The sequence below is a fragment of the Sceloporus occidentalis genome, unplaced genomic scaffold (assembly GCF_023333645.1).
Source record: "Sceloporus occidentalis isolate IW3139 unplaced genomic scaffold, rSceOcc1.0.p SCAF_164, whole genome shotgun sequence".
NCBI classification, from domain to species: Eukaryota; Metazoa; Chordata; class Lepidosauria; order Squamata; family Phrynosomatidae; genus Sceloporus; species Sceloporus occidentalis.
Window position 1 is genome coordinate 305,419 of NW_028317144.1, and position 18,266 is coordinate 323,684.

An 18,266-nucleotide genomic window follows, 5' to 3' on the forward strand; every position below is an offset into this window, starting at 1 on the left:
TTCCATGAGTCTATACACTGCAGGGCAGCATTTTATCTGGGCTGGTCAGCAATATGTAAAAGCTATATGTGTCCTGGAAAATATGGCCGATGTGGTCACCGTAGTGTCTCCACACCCTTGTGTATTGACCCTAGCTAGCCCCACATTGTATATTTATCCCATCACCCAGCCCCCCCCTAGTATTGATTTACCTGATGCCCCCAGCAAGCACCCCTTGTGAATTAATGCCCCCCCCCACATTTAGTATCATGTCAGCCGTGGCACCCTGATTGCATCCACAGGATCTGCCCAACACCAATTCCTCTTCCTGCTGCATGATCACTGCAGTCCTGAGATCACATCTATAACTCCATTGTGGCATTAAAGGGGCCAATGTAAGCTATGGAGCAACACCATTGCTTTAAAAAAAAAAATTTTGTAAACATAAACTCAACAATATTTTTATTATTTTAAAATTTTTATATTATTACGATCTGATCACCAATTACTGACATTTGATGGGTGCGTATTATACACAGGTATCCCCCCTACAAATTGAGTGTAAACTTATGCTTGCTTGTTATACAGAGGTGCACTCAAGATGAATGCGTGTGGGTAGTTGTGTGTTTGCATGTCACACACAGGGCCGGCCGAAGACTTAACGCCGCCTGGGGCGAAGTTTAAAACGCCGCCCCCCCGCCGACGCCGGGGGGGGGGCGGCATTTTAAACTTCGCCGACGCCATAATCTACGACCCCCCCCCCCCCGGTACTTACCTTTAAACAGTCCTGCGGCGAGTCTCCCTGCTCTGCCACGGTGCCGGCTTGTAATGCTGAGCGCCGGAAATTGACGTCACTTCCGGCGCTCTGCATTACAAGCCGGCACCGGGACCGAACAGGGAGACTCGCCGCAGAGGAGAGAGAGAGAGGGGCGCCGAGCGGGTAAGCGAAAACCACTCGGTGCCCCTCTCTCTCTCCTCCGCTTCAAAAAAAAAAAAAGCGCTTGGGGCGGCAAAGTGCCGCCCCTTCTAAAGTGCCGCCTGGGGCAATTGCCCCAGTCTGCCCCATTATAGGGCCGGCCCTGGTCACACACATACACACACACACACACACATCCCCACACACTCCGTCTCACTATTCTGACACAGGTTTCTTTGTTAGTGATGATACCACAACGGTGTTTAGCGGTCATCTGGTGTAAAGAGCCCGTTCTTTGCTCTCGCCTGACCACTGACAGTAAATCGCCGCTATAGGGCTAGCTATTTGCTGTAGATGCCAAATTCGCCTTGACCCCAATCAGATTCTAATATTTATATAACTGGCTCATTTCGTAGTAACCGAGGTTTAGGAAGACCCTATTTAGTTTTTCCCGGTACTAATCACATGCCGTTTGCCGTTTGCCGTTTCCCGTTATCACATCGCACAAGATCCGCCGTTCTTTACATGGAACGCCTTACGCAAGCCTCTAAGAAAGGGGCGTATCCAGGCAAACTATCATGCTCTGTGATTGGTTGAAAGTTTAAAGCCCTCCCCGTGCCCTGTGGGTTTTATCTCTGTCAGGGCATCGCTGACAGCCGCTACTCTGGTGATAGCCTTGCGGTGTTGGCTCGGCTCGCTCACCGGAGATGAGCCCTGGTGGGTATCTGCGAGGGGCCGAGGAGTTGAGGGCCCTGGAGAGCCCAGATCGTTCTCACACGCTGCCCAGGTCCGTTCTGTTTGCCCTGATCTTCCTGGCGGTGGCACAGGTGGGCTGCACTTTGGGACTGTTCCTATACTTCAAGGCACAGGTGAGTTTGGCTTAATTCTGCTGTTAACCAACGGGCATTGATCTACTATCGCAGCCCCTCTCATGTGTGTCCTATATTGGAGCGATGATCCCTGATGTGGCTCTGCCTGGCAGCTGTAGGGTGACTTGGGTTTGTAACAGAGGTGGTAAGGTTAACATTTTATGGGGTGATCGGTTCCATACAGTATGAGTTTTATCCCAAATGTGCGAGTCAGGGTTTGAGAGTATCTTGTTAGGGCATCATCCCAATAAACATTACATTGGGATGATTCCAGGAAAGTGTGTGTATTTATTATTTTATGGTTATCATCTCTTCAATTTATCCCAAGATTGATCAATATGAGTTTGTCAAACAGTATAAACTGTACCATTCAGTGCAAACGATTTACACCGACACACTGGTGTGGAGGGACCTGCTAGATAGAGTTTACATGGTACTTTTAAATTAAATCGGGTTGTCTTAGTCAATTCTAGTCTTGTTATACCCCTTGAATATATGTATTGAAAGAAGTGTTATATATATATATAAGATAATAATAATAAATGAAACAATACTAAAAATCACTAAGGTGTTCTGTATTCATATTGTAATGTTTTTCACCTTGCATGAGATCCAATTGACTCTGTAAGCGTGTGTATGTATACCTACCTGTCTATCTTTTGGTGGGTTCTGTAAAGTCATTTACTCCATGGAAATATTTATAATAGTTTGTGATGGGAATTTTTGAATCTTGGGTGAGATAAATTACACATGTGTCCTAGCTATTTATGAGACAAGGCAAATAATATATTCATTGTACACAAAAAGGGACATTGTTTCCAACTATATTTCTACAGAAAATGAATATAAAGAAATGATATAATATAAATCAAATAAATCAAAATGACACTATACAAAAGTTATAAAAGTAGATCAATATTTTAGCCACCCACCTCACTTCCCCGGTTCACATTTCCATTTCACAATTGGATTGTAACCAAAATCTTTTATGCGTGAAGCTTTTATTATATGCACCTACACAAACTAGGAAGGTCCCTCCTAATAAAGTAAATTCCGCTTATCATACATCATGGTTTCCTGGGCTTTACGGGTTTTTTTCCGGTTATTTCTTTTCAGCCTTTTTTAGTATTTCCGACATGTCACTTAAGACAGTGAAAGTTGCTCTCCACTTCCTCCTGTTTCTGAGAACTTCTTTTGGTTTCAGAGCATGACCATGTCTTTGTAAAAAAAAAACCACACACACATAGCTCTTCACTTTACTTTCTAGATTTTAATCACTTGGTCCTCTTATTGTTGTTATGGGTAATTTATAAGATGCCACCATATTCCACAATGTACTAAGAGTAGGGGGTGACCAACATGTTGCATCAAGAATTTTGCATGCTACAGCTCACAATGTAAAGGGAAGGTGGTTAATACTTGTAGTATTTGTTTTTCTTAATACAGAAGAAGGCAACTTGTAACCCAAACAGAAGATAACCAGGGATGGGGATTTGAGTTGACTCTGGTTAATTACTAGCCAATGGAGTGATGCTCAAACGACCTATGATAACACTTTATAGATCTGCTATGCTATGGATAACGGAATATTAAGTGTGTTTCTTTTTAAAATATCATAGGTTTTATCCTCATCATGCCTATAATACATGCCATCTATGAGCACCAGTGACTTTGCAAAGGAGTTTATTTTCACACTTTGTTAAAATCTTCATCCTGTGACAAAAAAACCCCAAACACTTAATATCCAGTGTGATAGGTTTATCATGGGCTACAGACACAAAGTAATCTGGGACTAAAATGTTATGCTTCTAAGACAAGTCCACCACAAAAAAACACTTGCTATAGAGTAAAATAGTGCAGCAGTGCCTGTCTTTTTCGCTTTTGACTGTTACTTCATGCATGTATCCCACATTGAATTTGCCCACATAGTAAATGTAGCATAAGCATGTGTGTGTGTGGTTGGTGTGACCATTTATAATTGTAAAAATATATGAGTGTACTCACACTTTTTATGTAACCAATTGAGTGTTTGCGAACAAAGGGAACTATTATACAGTACTAAAGTGATTGCTCTTAAAACACAGTGGAGCATTACATGAGGTTGGAATAGCCCTTAACAAGGATGATTAGCAAAACATTGCCAAAAATTCTTCATTACTTCGGAAGTTATTAAGGTGATTAAGTGCTGATGGCAGCTACGTCATTCTGCCAAGGGCACAGCGGAGGTAAGGCAAACAAGAGGTCAGCATACCGGTGCCAGAACCTATGCATTGTTCTCCTGGCCAGTAACACTTTACGCTGCTACTTTTAACAGGAAATAAGGGAGGGTAAACAATGCTGTTGGGATTTTACAAAGAAAATACTATACTGGCAGGAGACATATTTGTTAATCCTAGATGCACTACCACACAACAAATAGCCGGATTTAGTTTGGAAAAAAATGGACCTTTGAAAAATGGAAAACCCCTTTGGTATCAGAAGAAATGCTTATTTTTTTCTAGGTAGCACGTATGAGCAGATTAGAATTATAGATTTGTATTCATTTTACATATTTTCTGTTTTACATTTCAGTTAGGTTGACCGCAGATGCACGTCATTCAGCTGATTCCAGTCTTCAATTGGGCCCTAGTGTATTTTGCACACTTGAGAATAACTCACTCTTGAGAATAAATCACTCCTAGGTCCTAGGAAGTTTTCATATCATGTGATATTGACTAAAGAATTTCTTTGCATTTATTGAATAATTAAAGGAGATGTTACCTACTCAGCTGACTCTAACACTTTTAAGGCCTAAATTCTGCATAGAAACTGAATTTCCAGTACGGTTCAATACTCAAACCCTACTCAGAAATTATTCCTTAATAATGAACACTTGTCATGTAACACAAAAGCAGGTACTCATAGGTTGTTGCCATAGAAACGGCAAAGCCTTTTTAAGTGTCTGTGGTATTTTTGTGTGATTTAATATTCAAAGGAAAGAATAAAATGCCAGATGTTAAGTGTCAAGTGGGGTAACCCCTTCAAGAAGAGAAAAAGAGTTATGTAAAATTAGTGTAAGAGAAAAAGAAAACCATTATGTCGATAAATCTGACATTTTGGTGTCAGCTTCCTTAATCACTTAACAAAATAATAAATGTTACAGGTTGAAAATTAACTACCTTATTTAATTCATATTACACACAACCTCTGCATGTACGAACCAGCCAATATAGATAACTCCCAGTAGAGTTTAACAAAAATATATTAATCTGACATTATTTAATGTTTCTTTTATGGGGGCACAAAGAGGTTTTTAGGGGGCACTTACAAACTGGACACGCAGATAAGCTATTTGGGGGACATAGGTGGCAGAAGCTTTTTCCACCACCTTGCTGCCATGCTTGCTGAGGCTTATGTCCGCTCACGTCTGCTCAAGTCCACAGAAACCTCTAATTGTCATGAGTTTGGCGGAGCTGCTCCTGAGCTTATTAAATATTCAGATAAATAGGAATGTGTATAAATTACACATCAGAGATCCTGTTGCCAGGGCCGGCCCTACAATGGAGCCAACTGGGGCAATTGCCCCAGGCGGCACTTCAGAAGGGGCGGCACTTTGCCTTTGTTTTTTTTGAAGCGGAGGAGAGAGGGGCACAGAGTGGTTTTCGCTTACCCGCTCGGCGCCCCTGTCTCTCTCTCCTCTGCGGCGAGTTTCCCTGTTCGGTCTCGGTGCCGGCTTGTAATGCAGAGCGCCGGAAGTGACGTGAATTTCCGGCGCTCAGCATTACAAGCCGGCACCGTGGCAGCACAGGGAGACTCGCCGCAGGACTGTTTAAGGGTAAGTACCGGTGGGTGGGTAGATAATGCCGCCCCCCGGCGTCGGCGGGGGGCGGCATTTTAAACTTCGCCCCAGGCGGCGTTAAGTCTTCGGCCGGCCCTGCCTGTTGCAACCGTTGTGCCTTTTTCTGACAGGGCCAGGAGATACTTCAGTACCTATTAAATTTTAAATATTGATGGAATTTGGTAGGAAACCATTTGGCCTTGATAAACAAAATGTAATTAGTTGTACACCATTTAAAATAGTTTAAACATTAATAAAAATTCATAGTGTAAACTGGATTAGTATTCAGATGACATGGAATAATTTGCTGTGTGGTTATCTTGGAGAACAACTCAGGATCTCATAGGGAGCTGTGTGTTTGTGTCTGTTGGCTTGAATTATCTAAAGGAAGTGGTAGAAGAAATTTGTATATTTAAGAGCAGATAAAATGATTATTCTCTTTCCTAAGTGAAATGTCGCTAAATAAAACCCATACTTTGTCTATGCTACTGGCTGTTTCAAGGAATTATTTAAAATTTATGTATAATGCACATTGGAATGTTATGCTAATCTATTGAAAATGCATTTAATTTATTAATTATTTTTCAGATGGATCCAGGCTGGATATCAGATCAGCTGCCAGATGACAAACAAAAATTGCTCTTATTTGAACAGTTAAAGCAGAAATTCAGCGCGGCTGGACAAAAGGTATCTAACATTTTTAACAATGTACCTGTTTTACTACTCCTCTTGAAATTAACTGCTCACGATCAGTACCCCTATATTACACACACAAAAAAATATTTTTATGGGAAATAAATCCTTTTTTATGATGGATTAATGTACACTACAATCCTTCATCCGGGTGGTGGTGTTATTGTTGCACTCTATCTCCTTGATGTTTTCCATTGCACTATAAAGTTATGTTACAGTATGACATATTCAAGCAGCCTGACAATGTCCCTGCGGGCCACAATTTACAATGTTACTCTGTTTATTTATTTTTGCCATATTTCCATAAAACTTTCCACTTTATCTCCAACTGCAAGAGGGAAAATACAGAAACTTTACCATATGAGATTATGTACAAGAAGAGCCCTAGGATTATCTTGGAGTAGTTATTGAAGGGTCAACTAGGTGCTCCGAAAGACCTCAACAATTATAATTGAAGTTCTGTTGTATGCATAACTCAAATATCTGATTTGTGGGAAATCAGATTGAGTTTCCAAGAATAATCCCAATTTGGGTCAAGTCCTACAGATATTTACTGCGTGATACGTTCACATAACATTTAAAATTTAAATTGGCCCTTGCTCTTTAAAGGGTATATTTTATGACTATTTTCAATGTTATAAACTTAGGTTTATATGACTATATGGTGATGTTTTTTTAGGTGGCAATAAATATTTTTCATCTGTTTAACTCAGATCTTTAACGCACAATATGAGAGCATATAAAATGTATTTGTGGATGTAAAAATATGCGTTAAAATATTGCAAATGTAACACCAATATTCATTGGTTTTGCTGTTTTGAAGGAAATATGTAAGAGCAGGTGACTAGGGAATTTAATGTGGCATTCAAATGAGTTTTTTTTATTCTACTCACTAGCAATACAAATGATTTTCTTAAAATGCTTCTCTGCTAGTGACAAGGTTCAGGACTCACCCCTTCTGATTCCCATTCGGCTCAATGATACACTAGCTTACCAAACAGGTTTATTTCCCATTAGTTTAAAAGTATGAATCTGAACAGCCCGGCAGAGTTCACACAGACCTATAATTGAATGCTGCATTGAAAAACTCTATCAACGATCACCTCCTAAACTTCAATGGTGTCGCTGGAATGCCTCGATCAGGAGGCATCCAGCGACACCAAACACTTACCTCTTGGAGAGCGGTCACAGCAGCAGCTGCACGCAGTCTTCACCATCCGCAAGATGGCGGCGGCCCGGGAAAAAAAATAATAAAGTTAAAAAGGTTCGCTAGACAGTCTCCAGACCCTCTAGAGAACTCTGGCTCCACTTGCAGGTTGAATACAGGTACTGCATTCAACCATACAAGTCAATGGAGCCCAGCTTTCTAATCACTATGTGATTAGTAAAATATAAAAAAAAAAAAAAAAAATTATAAAAAAAAAAAAGGAAAAAAAAAAAAAGCTTAAAAAAAACATGGTAACATTTACCAGCAAAATGTAAAAAAAAAAAAAGTCCAAAAAGAGTAAAATAAATAAAATTAAAAAATAAAGTTTATTATTATGAGCAAGTGCTAAAATTAGCGCTGTATCTTCCCAAAAATCCTGACGTGGAAAAATTTAAATAAAAGCATTTCAAATACCCAAGGGGTGTCTAATTTAAAAAAATGAATGGTTTGATGGGGTAAATTGGAGTGGCCGGGCTCGAAGATAGGGCATAGGCACAGACTGACCGAAATGGGGGGAAAAAAAGCGCACTTCCAAAATGTGGCATTTTAACCTCAAACACCAGACAAACCCATACATGTGGGGTATGACTGAACTCGGGAGATGTTGCTGAACACATACTAGGGTGTTGTTTGATAGTGACGTATACCTGGAGCTATAAATTTATACCCAAAATACAATTTGTGTGAAAAAAATACAAAAAAAAATACTACCACAAAGTGTGGCAAAGGCTGGTGGCAGAATCTGATGCATGGAAAGGGTTAAATACTACCATTTTAAGTATCTTGGGGTGTCTAGTTTTTAAAAATATATGGTTTTATGAGGTAAATTGTAGTGCCAAGGCTCAAAGATAGGGCATAGGCACAGACTGACTAAAATAGGGGAAAAAAAGCGCACTTCCCAAATGTGGCCTTTTAACCCCAAACAGCAGTCAAACCCATGCATGGGTGGTATCACTGTACTCGAGAGATGTTGTTGAACACATATTAGGGTGTTGTTTGATAGTGACGTATACCTGGAGCTATAAATGTATACCCAAAGTACAATTTGTGTAAAAAAAAATACCAAAAAAATACTAACACAAAGTGTGGCAAAGGCTGGTGGTAGAATCTCATGTAGGGCTGCAACAACTAATCGATAAAATCGATAATAATCGATAATGAAAATCGTTGCCAACGAATTTCATTATCAATTAGTTGAATCGATTTTTATCGATTATTAAATGAGGGTTTTTTCAGAGCAAACACTCTGAAAAATACCCCTCATTATATAATCCGTTTAGTCTGACTCACAGCAGCAGCTCCTACTTACCAGCCCCTCCCTGTAATCACTGTGACAACTGGCCCCGCCCCCTTCCTTCTCCCAGAAGGCCAGAACCTCATGGCTGTGACACTCATCTAACTGTAAGTATAAAATTAATATTTGGGCTACTGAAAGTTAGGGGAGGTGGGAGTTAATTTAGGGTCTGTTATGGTTAATGGGGTGTTTAGGGTTCATTTAGGAGCAGTTATGGTTAATGGGGTGTTTAGGGTTAATTTAGGGACAGTTATGGTTAATAGGGTGTTTAGGGTTAATTTAGGGGCAGCTATGGTTAATAGGGTGTTTAGGGTTAATTTAGGGGCAGCTATGGTTAATGGTGTGTTTAGGGTTAATTTAGGAGCAGCTGTGGTTAATGGGGTGTTTGGGGTTAATTTGAGGCAGTTTTGGTTAATGGTATGTTTAGGGTTAATTTAGGGGCTGTTGTGGTTCATGGGGTCTTTAGGGTTAATTTAGGGGATGTTGTGGTTGATGGGGTCTTTAGGGTTAATTTAGGGGCAGTTATGGTTAATGGGGTGTTTAGGGTTAATTTAATGATGAGGACTGAGGGTTAATTTTATTAATTTATTAAAGTTAACTTAAGGTGCAGTTAGAGATAAAGGGGGGCAAACTAAGGGGAATCTAAATCCTGGGGGCAGTGAAGATTAACCCAGTACTTATTTATAAAAGTATGGTCTGTGACTCTATGAGGGGACTATGAGGTATCTGGGGGTATAAGGCATATCTGGGGAGGACGGAGTGACATATCTGGGGGTATAAGGCATATACGGTATATAAGGCATATGTGGGGAGGGCAGTGTGGCATGTCTGGGGAGGACAGAGTGGTGTATCAGGGTGTATAAGGCAGATCTGGGGCCACAGTGGCATATCTGGGGGTAGAGTGGAGTGGCTTATCTGGGGGTAGAGTGGAGTGGCATATGTGGGGAGGGCAGTGTGGCATGTCTGGGAGGCAGTGTGGCATGTCTGGGGAGGATGGAGTGGTGTATCGGGGTATAAGGTGTATCAGGCATATGTGGGAGGCAGCGTGGAGTGTCATATGTGGGAGGCAGCGTGGAGTGGCATATGTGGGAGGCAGAGTGGAGTGGCATATGTGGGAGGCAGAGTGGAGTGGCATATGTGGGAGGCAGAGTGGAGTGGCATATGTGGGAGGCAGAGTGGAGTGGCATATGTGGGAGGCAGAGTGGAGTGGCATATGTGGGAGGCAGCGTGGAGTGGCATATGTGGGAGGCAGCGTGGCATGTCTGGGAGGCAGCGTGGCAAGCCTGGGCTCAAACGTGCATAAATTGGGGGGGGGCTGGTTGCGAAATAAAGGCAAGAAATGCATTTTATCAAAGTTTTTTTATTATGCTGTTTGTATTTAATATAATTTGTTTATTACATTATTTTAAATAAATGAAAAATGTACATTCATTTTTTTTATCCGATTAATCGATTAATCGAAAAAATAATCGGCCAACTAATCGATTATGAAAATAATCGTTAGTTGCAGCCCTAATCTCATGCATGGAAAGGGTTAAAATACTAGCATTTGAAATACCTTGGGGTGTCTAGTTTTCAAAAATATATGATTTGATGGGGTAAATTGCATTGGCCGGCTTCAAAGATACCCGAAATGGCACATGGGGGGCAGAATTACCAGATTTGGAAAAAATGGTTTTGAAATAGCAAAACGCTACCTGTACTTAATGCTCCATAACGTGCAGAAAAAAGCAAAAAAACATAAAAACATTGGGTATTTCTAAACTCAGGACAAATAGTAGAATATATTTAGTAGGTTTTTTCATTAGCTTTTTTGGATGAGTAAAAGATTTTTGGGGTAAAAGTCAGAAAATGTGGGGTTTTTTACATTTTTCATCATATTTTATTATTTTTTAAAAAAACAACATATAATTTGTGTGGGTTCACTAAATGAGTGAAGAGAAAATTACATCTAAACACGAACACCGCAAAAGTGTTAAAACAGCCTCGGTCCCAATGGTACAAAAGGTAAAACACAGCCTGGTCCTTAAGGGGTTAAAAACAATAGAATGTAAATTGCTTAATTACTGTACTATATCATGTACCATTAGCTGCAGGTGGACATCTCCAGACACTGGTCTCTCAGATTACTTTATTCATTCAAATAATAAAAAAAAATTGTCAAGGAGGGCTAAAGGAGCAGTTGTTTTAATGGGAACATAAGAAAGACTAGCTTGCCCAAAGGGATATCTTTACCTTGGGATGAGAAACACTGTGACTGCTGTCCATCACCTAATGTTGGTGTTTGTATTTCATATTATACTGAGTTGCTTTGTATTGTGTATATGCATTTTGTGTTTGTCTTGCTTAAAAGTTAACACGGAAATGGATAGTAGTTGATTGGTTTCAATTTATTTTTGGTTTTTGTATCACAGGATGTACCAGATATGGTACCAGGGAAACAAGTCCATGTAGGCAACGGTAAGTTCAAAATAACTTAAACCATTAAGTAAACCACTTTGAAACCCTTGATATGATTTTTCCATTGATGGTTTTTTTATGTTCATGCAGCTGTGATAGATGCATCAAACACCCTAAGGGACAGCAATCCTCAGAAGTGGCCTGTTGCACATCTCACCATCGCCAATGTTACAACAAGTAAGCATGAAATAAACAAAGAACTTGGAAACAAATGAGTGTATCTGGAAGTGTTGCATCCTACAAATGATTATTTGTTATACAAAAGATGGTGTTGTAGACAGAGGGGAACATACAGTATATACATTTAGGAATATATATACACTCATGTATGGATCAACTGAGCATAATGCTCTTATTATAGATATCATTACTTGAACAAGGTCACAAACCCTGCTTCCTGATCCTGTGTGAGAAGAGGGTGAAATAGAGTTTTTTCCTCTTCAAAAGGTTTCACAAAGTAATACAAATTTAACTGGAAAAAATTATTGTAGCTGTTCCAGTGATATAATCCCCAAATTATATCTAATCCTGTTTCACTGAGCGAACACAAAGAAAACAATGTATGCCTACCACTAGAAGTACAGATTTTTGTTTTCTTTAGGAAATCTTCACTGCCCCCAAACCAGATACTTTTTATGTGTGCTCATAAAATGATTTAAAAAAAAATCCATTTGTGGTATTACTTAAGGAGGAACATAAATCGTGTGTTTGTGAGCAATGACACCTATCAGTAAAATAAATCCTAAGCAAAAAAGTAGTTTTTTCCTATTTTGGCTCACTTTTTTTTACATTTCAGTACTAATAAGTATTTGTTAGATCAGACCTGGGCAAAGCACGGCCCGCGGGCCACATCCGGCCCGCTGAATAGCTCGGACCGGCCCGCAAAGAGTGTCCTGGTGACTCACCAATGAGTCCGGTGTCCCCCCCCGCCCCGGTCACTTACCTTAAACTCCTGTGTTGGAAGCGTTTGTCTCGGGTGCCGGCGCTTTACGCTGGGCGCCGGCATATGACGTCAGACGCCGGCGATCAGCAGTGAAGCGCCGGCACCCGAGACAAACGCCTCACGCTTCCAACACAGGAGTTTAAGGTAAGTGACCGGGGCGGGGGGGGGAGATCCTGAGAAGGGGGGGTTAGGGAGTTAGAGGGGAGATACTGAGAAGGGGGGGTTAGGGAGTTAGAGGGGAGATACTGAGAAGGGGGGTTAGGGAGGGAGGTCTTACTGTGTGTGTGTGTCTTACTGTGTTTGTGTGTGTGTGTCTTACTGTGTGTGTGTATCTTACTGTGTCTGTGTGTGTCTCACTGTGTCTGTCTCACTGTGTCTGTGTGTCTTACTGTGTCTGTGTGTGTCTCACTGTGTCTGTGTGTGTCTTACTGTGTCTGTGTGTGTCTTACTGTGTCTGTGTGTGTCTCACTGTGTCTGTGTGTGTCTTACTGTGTCTGTGTGTGTCTTACTGTGTCTGTGTGTGTCTCACTGTGTCTGTGTGTGTCTTACTGTGTCTGTGTGTGTCTCACTGTGTCTGTCTTACTGTGTCTGTGTGTGTCTCACTGTGTCTGTGTGTATCTTACTGTGTCTGTGTGTGTCTCACTGTGTCTGTGTGTGTCTCACTGTGTCTGTGTGTGTCTCACTGTGTCTGTGTGTGTCTTACTGTGTCTGTGTGTCTTACTGTGTCTGTGTGTGTCTTACTGCGTGTGTCTTACTGTGTTCATAGCTTATTCAGTTATTGTAATAAATATTTTAGCCCATTTTTTAGCTCAAAATATTTTTTCCTTTTTTTTCTCCTCTAAAATCTAGGTGCGTCTTATCAGCAGGTGCGTCTTATAGAGCGAAAAATACGGTATGCACTCCGAAGCCTTGTTCATTTTGTTCACTTCTGTGCTGTGCTAATAGTTATTCAGGCCTTACTTATTCAAGCACCTCTACCAATGACGTAGGCTTGAATAACTTTATTAAACAGCACATAAGTTAACAAAATGGACAAGGCTTCGGAGTTTGTAGTTTGTAGAGGTCTGGCCCTCTAAAACCATTCCAATTTCTCATGTGGCCCCATGGGAAAATTAATTGCCCACCCCTGTGTTAGATGTATTAATATGTCTACAAAAGAAGGCCTTACCGGTCCTGAAACATATGACAAAAAGCTCCAATATTCAGGCTATGAAAAACTTTTGGTCATGAAGGAATTGGCAAAACTTGTCTTCACAAATGTGAAGATTTGACAAATACTACCGTATTCACACAGACTCTGTCATACCTGCCGTGTCCGCCGCGGTCCCTCGCCGGTCTGCCGCTGGTGGGCGGCGCTTGCGCGCTGACGCGCTCCCGTCCCCTCAGTGTGACGTGCCCGCGGCACGTACACTGAGAGGACGTGCCGCGGGCACGTCTTCTAGGTGTACTGTGCGCGCGGCACGGACGGAGGGGCGCGTCGATGTGGCGCGCCCACGGCGGACGCATGATAACATGCGAGCCGCCGTGGCACGCCCACGACGCGCCAGTGGTCATGAGCGAGCCGCCGCGACGAGTCGGCGGCACTCGCAGGGTTATGAGCGGGTTGCCGCGACTCGTTCGCGGGGCTCGACTTCGGCGGCATCTGCCGATGTGGCACAACCGCGGCGCTCGCGGGTGTAGCACACGCAGATGCCGGTTTGTTTATTTATTTTTCGCGCCGAAGCCATTAATGTGCGCCGGTCGCGATGACGTCTTCCTTTGTTGTTTCCTTTTGGTTGCTATGGTGTTTCCCGCCATTCTTCCTATTTAAACCCCCTGTCCCATTAGTTCATTGCCCGTTCAAAGAGTCACTGTTGTGTATCTCTGGGTTATCGTGAGTTATTCTGATTGATCTACGTGTTCCTGACCTTGGCTTTGTTTTCTGACTTCGATTCTGTGCTGCCTGCCCCGACTTTGGCTTGTATATTGACCTTGCTCCTGTGCTGCCTGCCTCGACTGTGGAACTTCCAATACCCGTTGTGCTGTGCTACGCTACCGTCTCTGCATTGTGGGTGCATAATCCGTGTTGTCCTAGGTCCCGCATAACAGACTCCTTGTATATGTAAGGATTTAATCTTTAAAAGAGTGCTTGAGTATACATGTCTGACCACCCAGTCATAGGCCCAAGTACCAATGTCAATTTTACTTGGCTATTACTACACAAGTTTGACCAAACCGTAGGATGTCTAGACAGATATTTCTGGGCTCTTTTTTTGTATTCGTGTATAAATATGTAATTTTTGCATACTGGATTTGTTTTCTTCCTAAACAAATACTTTTCCCACAACCACTTGTCTAATCACTGAGCTAAACTATTTCTTGTGATGTTTTTGTTTATATTTTTAAAGAAGATTTTATTTCCTTTTTAGTCAACTCCTTAAACTTTTTTTATTTGGCATCCTAATATAAATGTCATAGCCACAAAACTGATTTTATTTGGAAGTATCCTATTTTATATACAGTGATACAACTAGTTTTCTCTAGCTGTCTGATTGATAGCTGAATATTAGGATAGAGTGAAGTTATACGATTATTGAGTTTTCATTCATTAGATAATTGGTGACAGGAGAGATGTCTGTTTAAAATTTAGGTTTAGTGGTTGGTCATCATTGACAGTTATGGCTGCTTTTCTTTGTAATGATTGTAATACAATGTCAAACCTGTTCTAAAAGCTATTGACACTAATGTTACCTTCTCACTTTTTTAAGCTGATGACACCAAAGTGAACCTTACATCCTGGTATTACAAAGAAGGCTGGGCGAACCTACAAAATATGAGTTACAATAATGGAAAACTCAAAGTCTTACAAGACGGATTTTATTTCATTTATGCAAATATCTGTTTTAGACATCACAAAGGTTCAAAAAAAGCATTAGGAGACAAAGCCCTGCAACTCTTGATGTATATCTGTAAAACAAACAAGAACCGGAGGCCCTTTCAGACGCTGATGAAAGGAGGAAACACAGAGGTTTGGTCAAGAAACTCTGTCTACAACTTCTATTCTGTTTATCAAGGAGGTGTTTTTAAGTTACTGGCTGGTGAGGAAATATTTATGCAAGCATCTTATTCACAATTGTTGGACGTGGCTCCGGAAGCGACCTACTTCGGAGCTTTCAAAATTCTTGATCTACATGTGTAATTGTATTCACATTTGTGTGCTATGTTCAAAACACAGGACTAAAGGAACTGAAGAACACATGTAACACTGGTTAGCGAGTTTCGGTTTCTTATAGAGAGTCCATCTTTAGTTGCGTGAGTCTTTTTTGCACCAGTTCAAATGTTTTGACATCATAAGAATATTGAGGAGATCAAACTGGGTAAAAAAACAAGGGTACTTTATAATGCAGTTCTGTTTATTTTTAATAATTTCCAATGGGCCGGACCCCTTAAGGATATAATGAAGACTATTTTCCTAGTTTAGTTGGCAGCTATATTAAAGCCCTTAAGGAAGGGTCACTTATGGCTTACAGGCCTCCACTTTCAATGCTTTGCCTTCAGCTAACTGTAATGATTTTGTTTATATATTAAGCAGCTTTCTTTCACAGCAAAAACATATCAGAATATATTTCTGTAGTTAACTCCAGATTAAAGAATTGTTAATGTCTTTGTTATGGAGAAAATGGTGCGCTAGAGGATATCAGAGCTACAACTTCATGCTGGCATGAAATCATATATTTTTTAATCACATATCCCTCTGCTTCATTCATAATTTTTCAAGGAATGCTCTGATGTCATGGGATCAGTGGGATCAGTAGGGAATTCAGACCTAGGCAACTAGGATGGCAGCATGAAAGTACAGCAGCCTCTGAGCCAAGTTACTATAGTGAGATTGCCCTATTTAGTTGATGGCTACTCTGTTGCACCACAGGTCTTGGTGAGCTGGATGTCCTTGAAACCTTTTTATACTGCAAGGCTCTGTAGGATAGTAGGATATGAGATCAGGCCCCAATGCTCTGCACAAAAAAAGAAGGACCCCTTAGTCAAGGTAGGTCAGGAGACGGGGCTGAGGATGCTAGGTAGGCCTGGGACAGTGACCCGATAAATACATCACTGTTTGTGCCCAAACAGGCACTGATTATTTATTGCCATAGACACACAAAAAAACCCTTGTTTTCTTTATGTGATTAAACCTTAAACGCATAGGCATCAAATCACAAACATGGTTATGTTTAATTGCTTTATATCCTACTGTGTGCAATTAATATTTTGTGGAGCAGTACCTTTAACGTTGGGCATTTACTGTAATCTGTATTGACGCACAATAATCTGAATTCATTTTATACAGTGATGAAAAAGCAGTCACAGTGGCCTCTTCCAAATTACTTTTCCATAGTAATTTTAGTAATAAAAATGTTATATCGCTGCACTATTAAATGCACCCCTAAACTAATATCACTGTGTTTGTAGATATTTTTTATGTCATTTGAAAAAAAGATTTAAAAATGGTTTAATCCCATTGTATTTACACCTCAAAAAGGGGCTGACAATTCTTGATTGTAGAAGGCCATCCATCTGTTCTCAGCGGTATCTGAAGCAGGCTAGCAGGAAATCGATTGCACTAATTCTCCAAAAAAAAAAAAAAAATGCCGTGCCATGCAATTATGTGCATGGCATGGTACTAGTGACAAAGCAATTACATGAGAAGGTTAGATTTTGGAGTGATTTGATATGTAATTTCTAATGTTTTCAAATATATCACATGATGATCTAGTTTATAAGCTAAAAAATGTGTATACATCATAGATATTCAGGTGGTATCATGAATATATACACTCTAGATAGTATGTTTTAATACAACATGCTGAGTTGCCATCTCTTGTTGCATCAGAAAAATAATGTATGAAAATTAATTATATAGTCAGTTTTGTAGTTCAACTGTTAGTTCCAGTTTTAGTTATATATATAAATTTAGTATGACATTTTGCTAATTAGGAACCCCTCCATAGTAAACAATCCGAATGTTAGAATTCTGTTTTTACCTACATTTTCTTATGTGTTTTGTTTTTTATATATAACATATTTAATTTTTATATTACTACATGTACTGTATATTGTTTTTGTCTTATGTACAGATATTTAATATGTGCACTTTGTACATAAAATTTTTGTACTTGCAGCTAAAACATTACTATTAAAATTAATATATTTCCTTAATTTGTTTTTCCTTTTTATAGCTACATTTTTAAAATAACTGTACCGTTAAGGAAATTGAACTTAGTAAAAGATATACTCAATTGAAAATCACTTTTTGTAAAAAGTACTCATCTATTTAGTTTAATCAGTTTTTTATTGTATTTTTTTGGTTTGTTTTTTGTTGCAAAGAACAAATTAGGGTAGGGATACAGAAAGCAAGAGGGGGCGGTGTCTGTGCAAGTATGTTTACATATGTGTGTCATATGTGTGCATGTTGGAAGGGGGAGCAAAGAAGGCTCAGACAAGCTGTTTGAGGTCAATGAAGGCACATACAAGCTGTTTGAGGGCAATGATGGCACATACCAACTGTCTGGGGCAAAAATGGCACAAATAAGCTGTTTGGAGGCACAGACAGGCTGTTTGGGGGTTTGAGTGGGGGAAAAGGCACTCAAGCTGTTTAGGGCAAAGGTGGTGGTCACAAGTTGTTTAGGGCAAAGGTGGTACTGTGGCACATGTTGCTTAGTGAATTGGGGGGGCCTGGGGGAATTTTTACACCAGGGTCCTGTGGTTTCTAGTTACACTCTGACTCATCTACTTAATGTATACATTTTTTGTAACAGTCCAAGGCTTGTTCTCAATCATGGCATGGTTTTATTGCTGTTATAAAAAAATCCAGTATTAAATCAATTAATGAATCCTGCCAACAGGTCTGGGGTGAGTAGGGGGAAGAGGGGCAATTTTAACCTGGGATGGTCAGATTTTCGGAAGGAGGGTTAGCCTCCTGTGGTGGAAGTCATGTAACAGGATCTTACTGGTTCCTGTAGTAGAGGAGTGTCAGCCTTCCCCACAGGCACCAGACACAACCAGAGTGATGTCTGAGAGAGGGGTCAAGGCCCTCCCTTGCTAACCAAAACAC

At 40.5% G+C, this 18,266-nt stretch overlaps 1 protein-coding gene across 1 annotated transcript; it reads left to right on the forward strand.

Moving 5' to 3' along the window:
* The first annotated feature begins 1,602 nt into the window (after positions 1-1,602).
* LOC149279482 (tumor necrosis factor ligand superfamily member 11-like) lies at positions 1,603-15,356 on the forward strand. Its single transcript, XM_089501122.1, has 4 exons — positions 1,603-1,764; positions 11,190-11,235; positions 11,326-11,412; positions 14,926-15,356. The coding sequence occupies exons 1-4, from the start codon at positions 1,603-1,605 to the stop codon at positions 15,354-15,356; spliced, it is 726 nt and encodes a 241-aa protein (XP_089357248.1).
* The last annotated feature ends 2,910 nt before the right edge of the window (positions 15,357-18,266 follow it).

Coding starts and splice junctions, on each gene's coding strand:
- LOC149279482 (XM_089501122.1), top strand. CDS start 1,603: ATGAGCCCTGGTGGGTATCTGCGAGGGGCCGAGGAGTTGAGGGCCCTG. Junction 11,236..11,325: donor ACAAGTCCATGTAGGCAACG/GTAAGTTCAAAA, acceptor ATGTTCATGCAG/CTGTGATAGATGCATCAAAC. Junction 11,413..14,925: donor CATCGCCAATGTTACAACAA/GTAAGCATGAAA, acceptor CACTTTTTTAAG/CTGATGACACCAAAGTGAAC.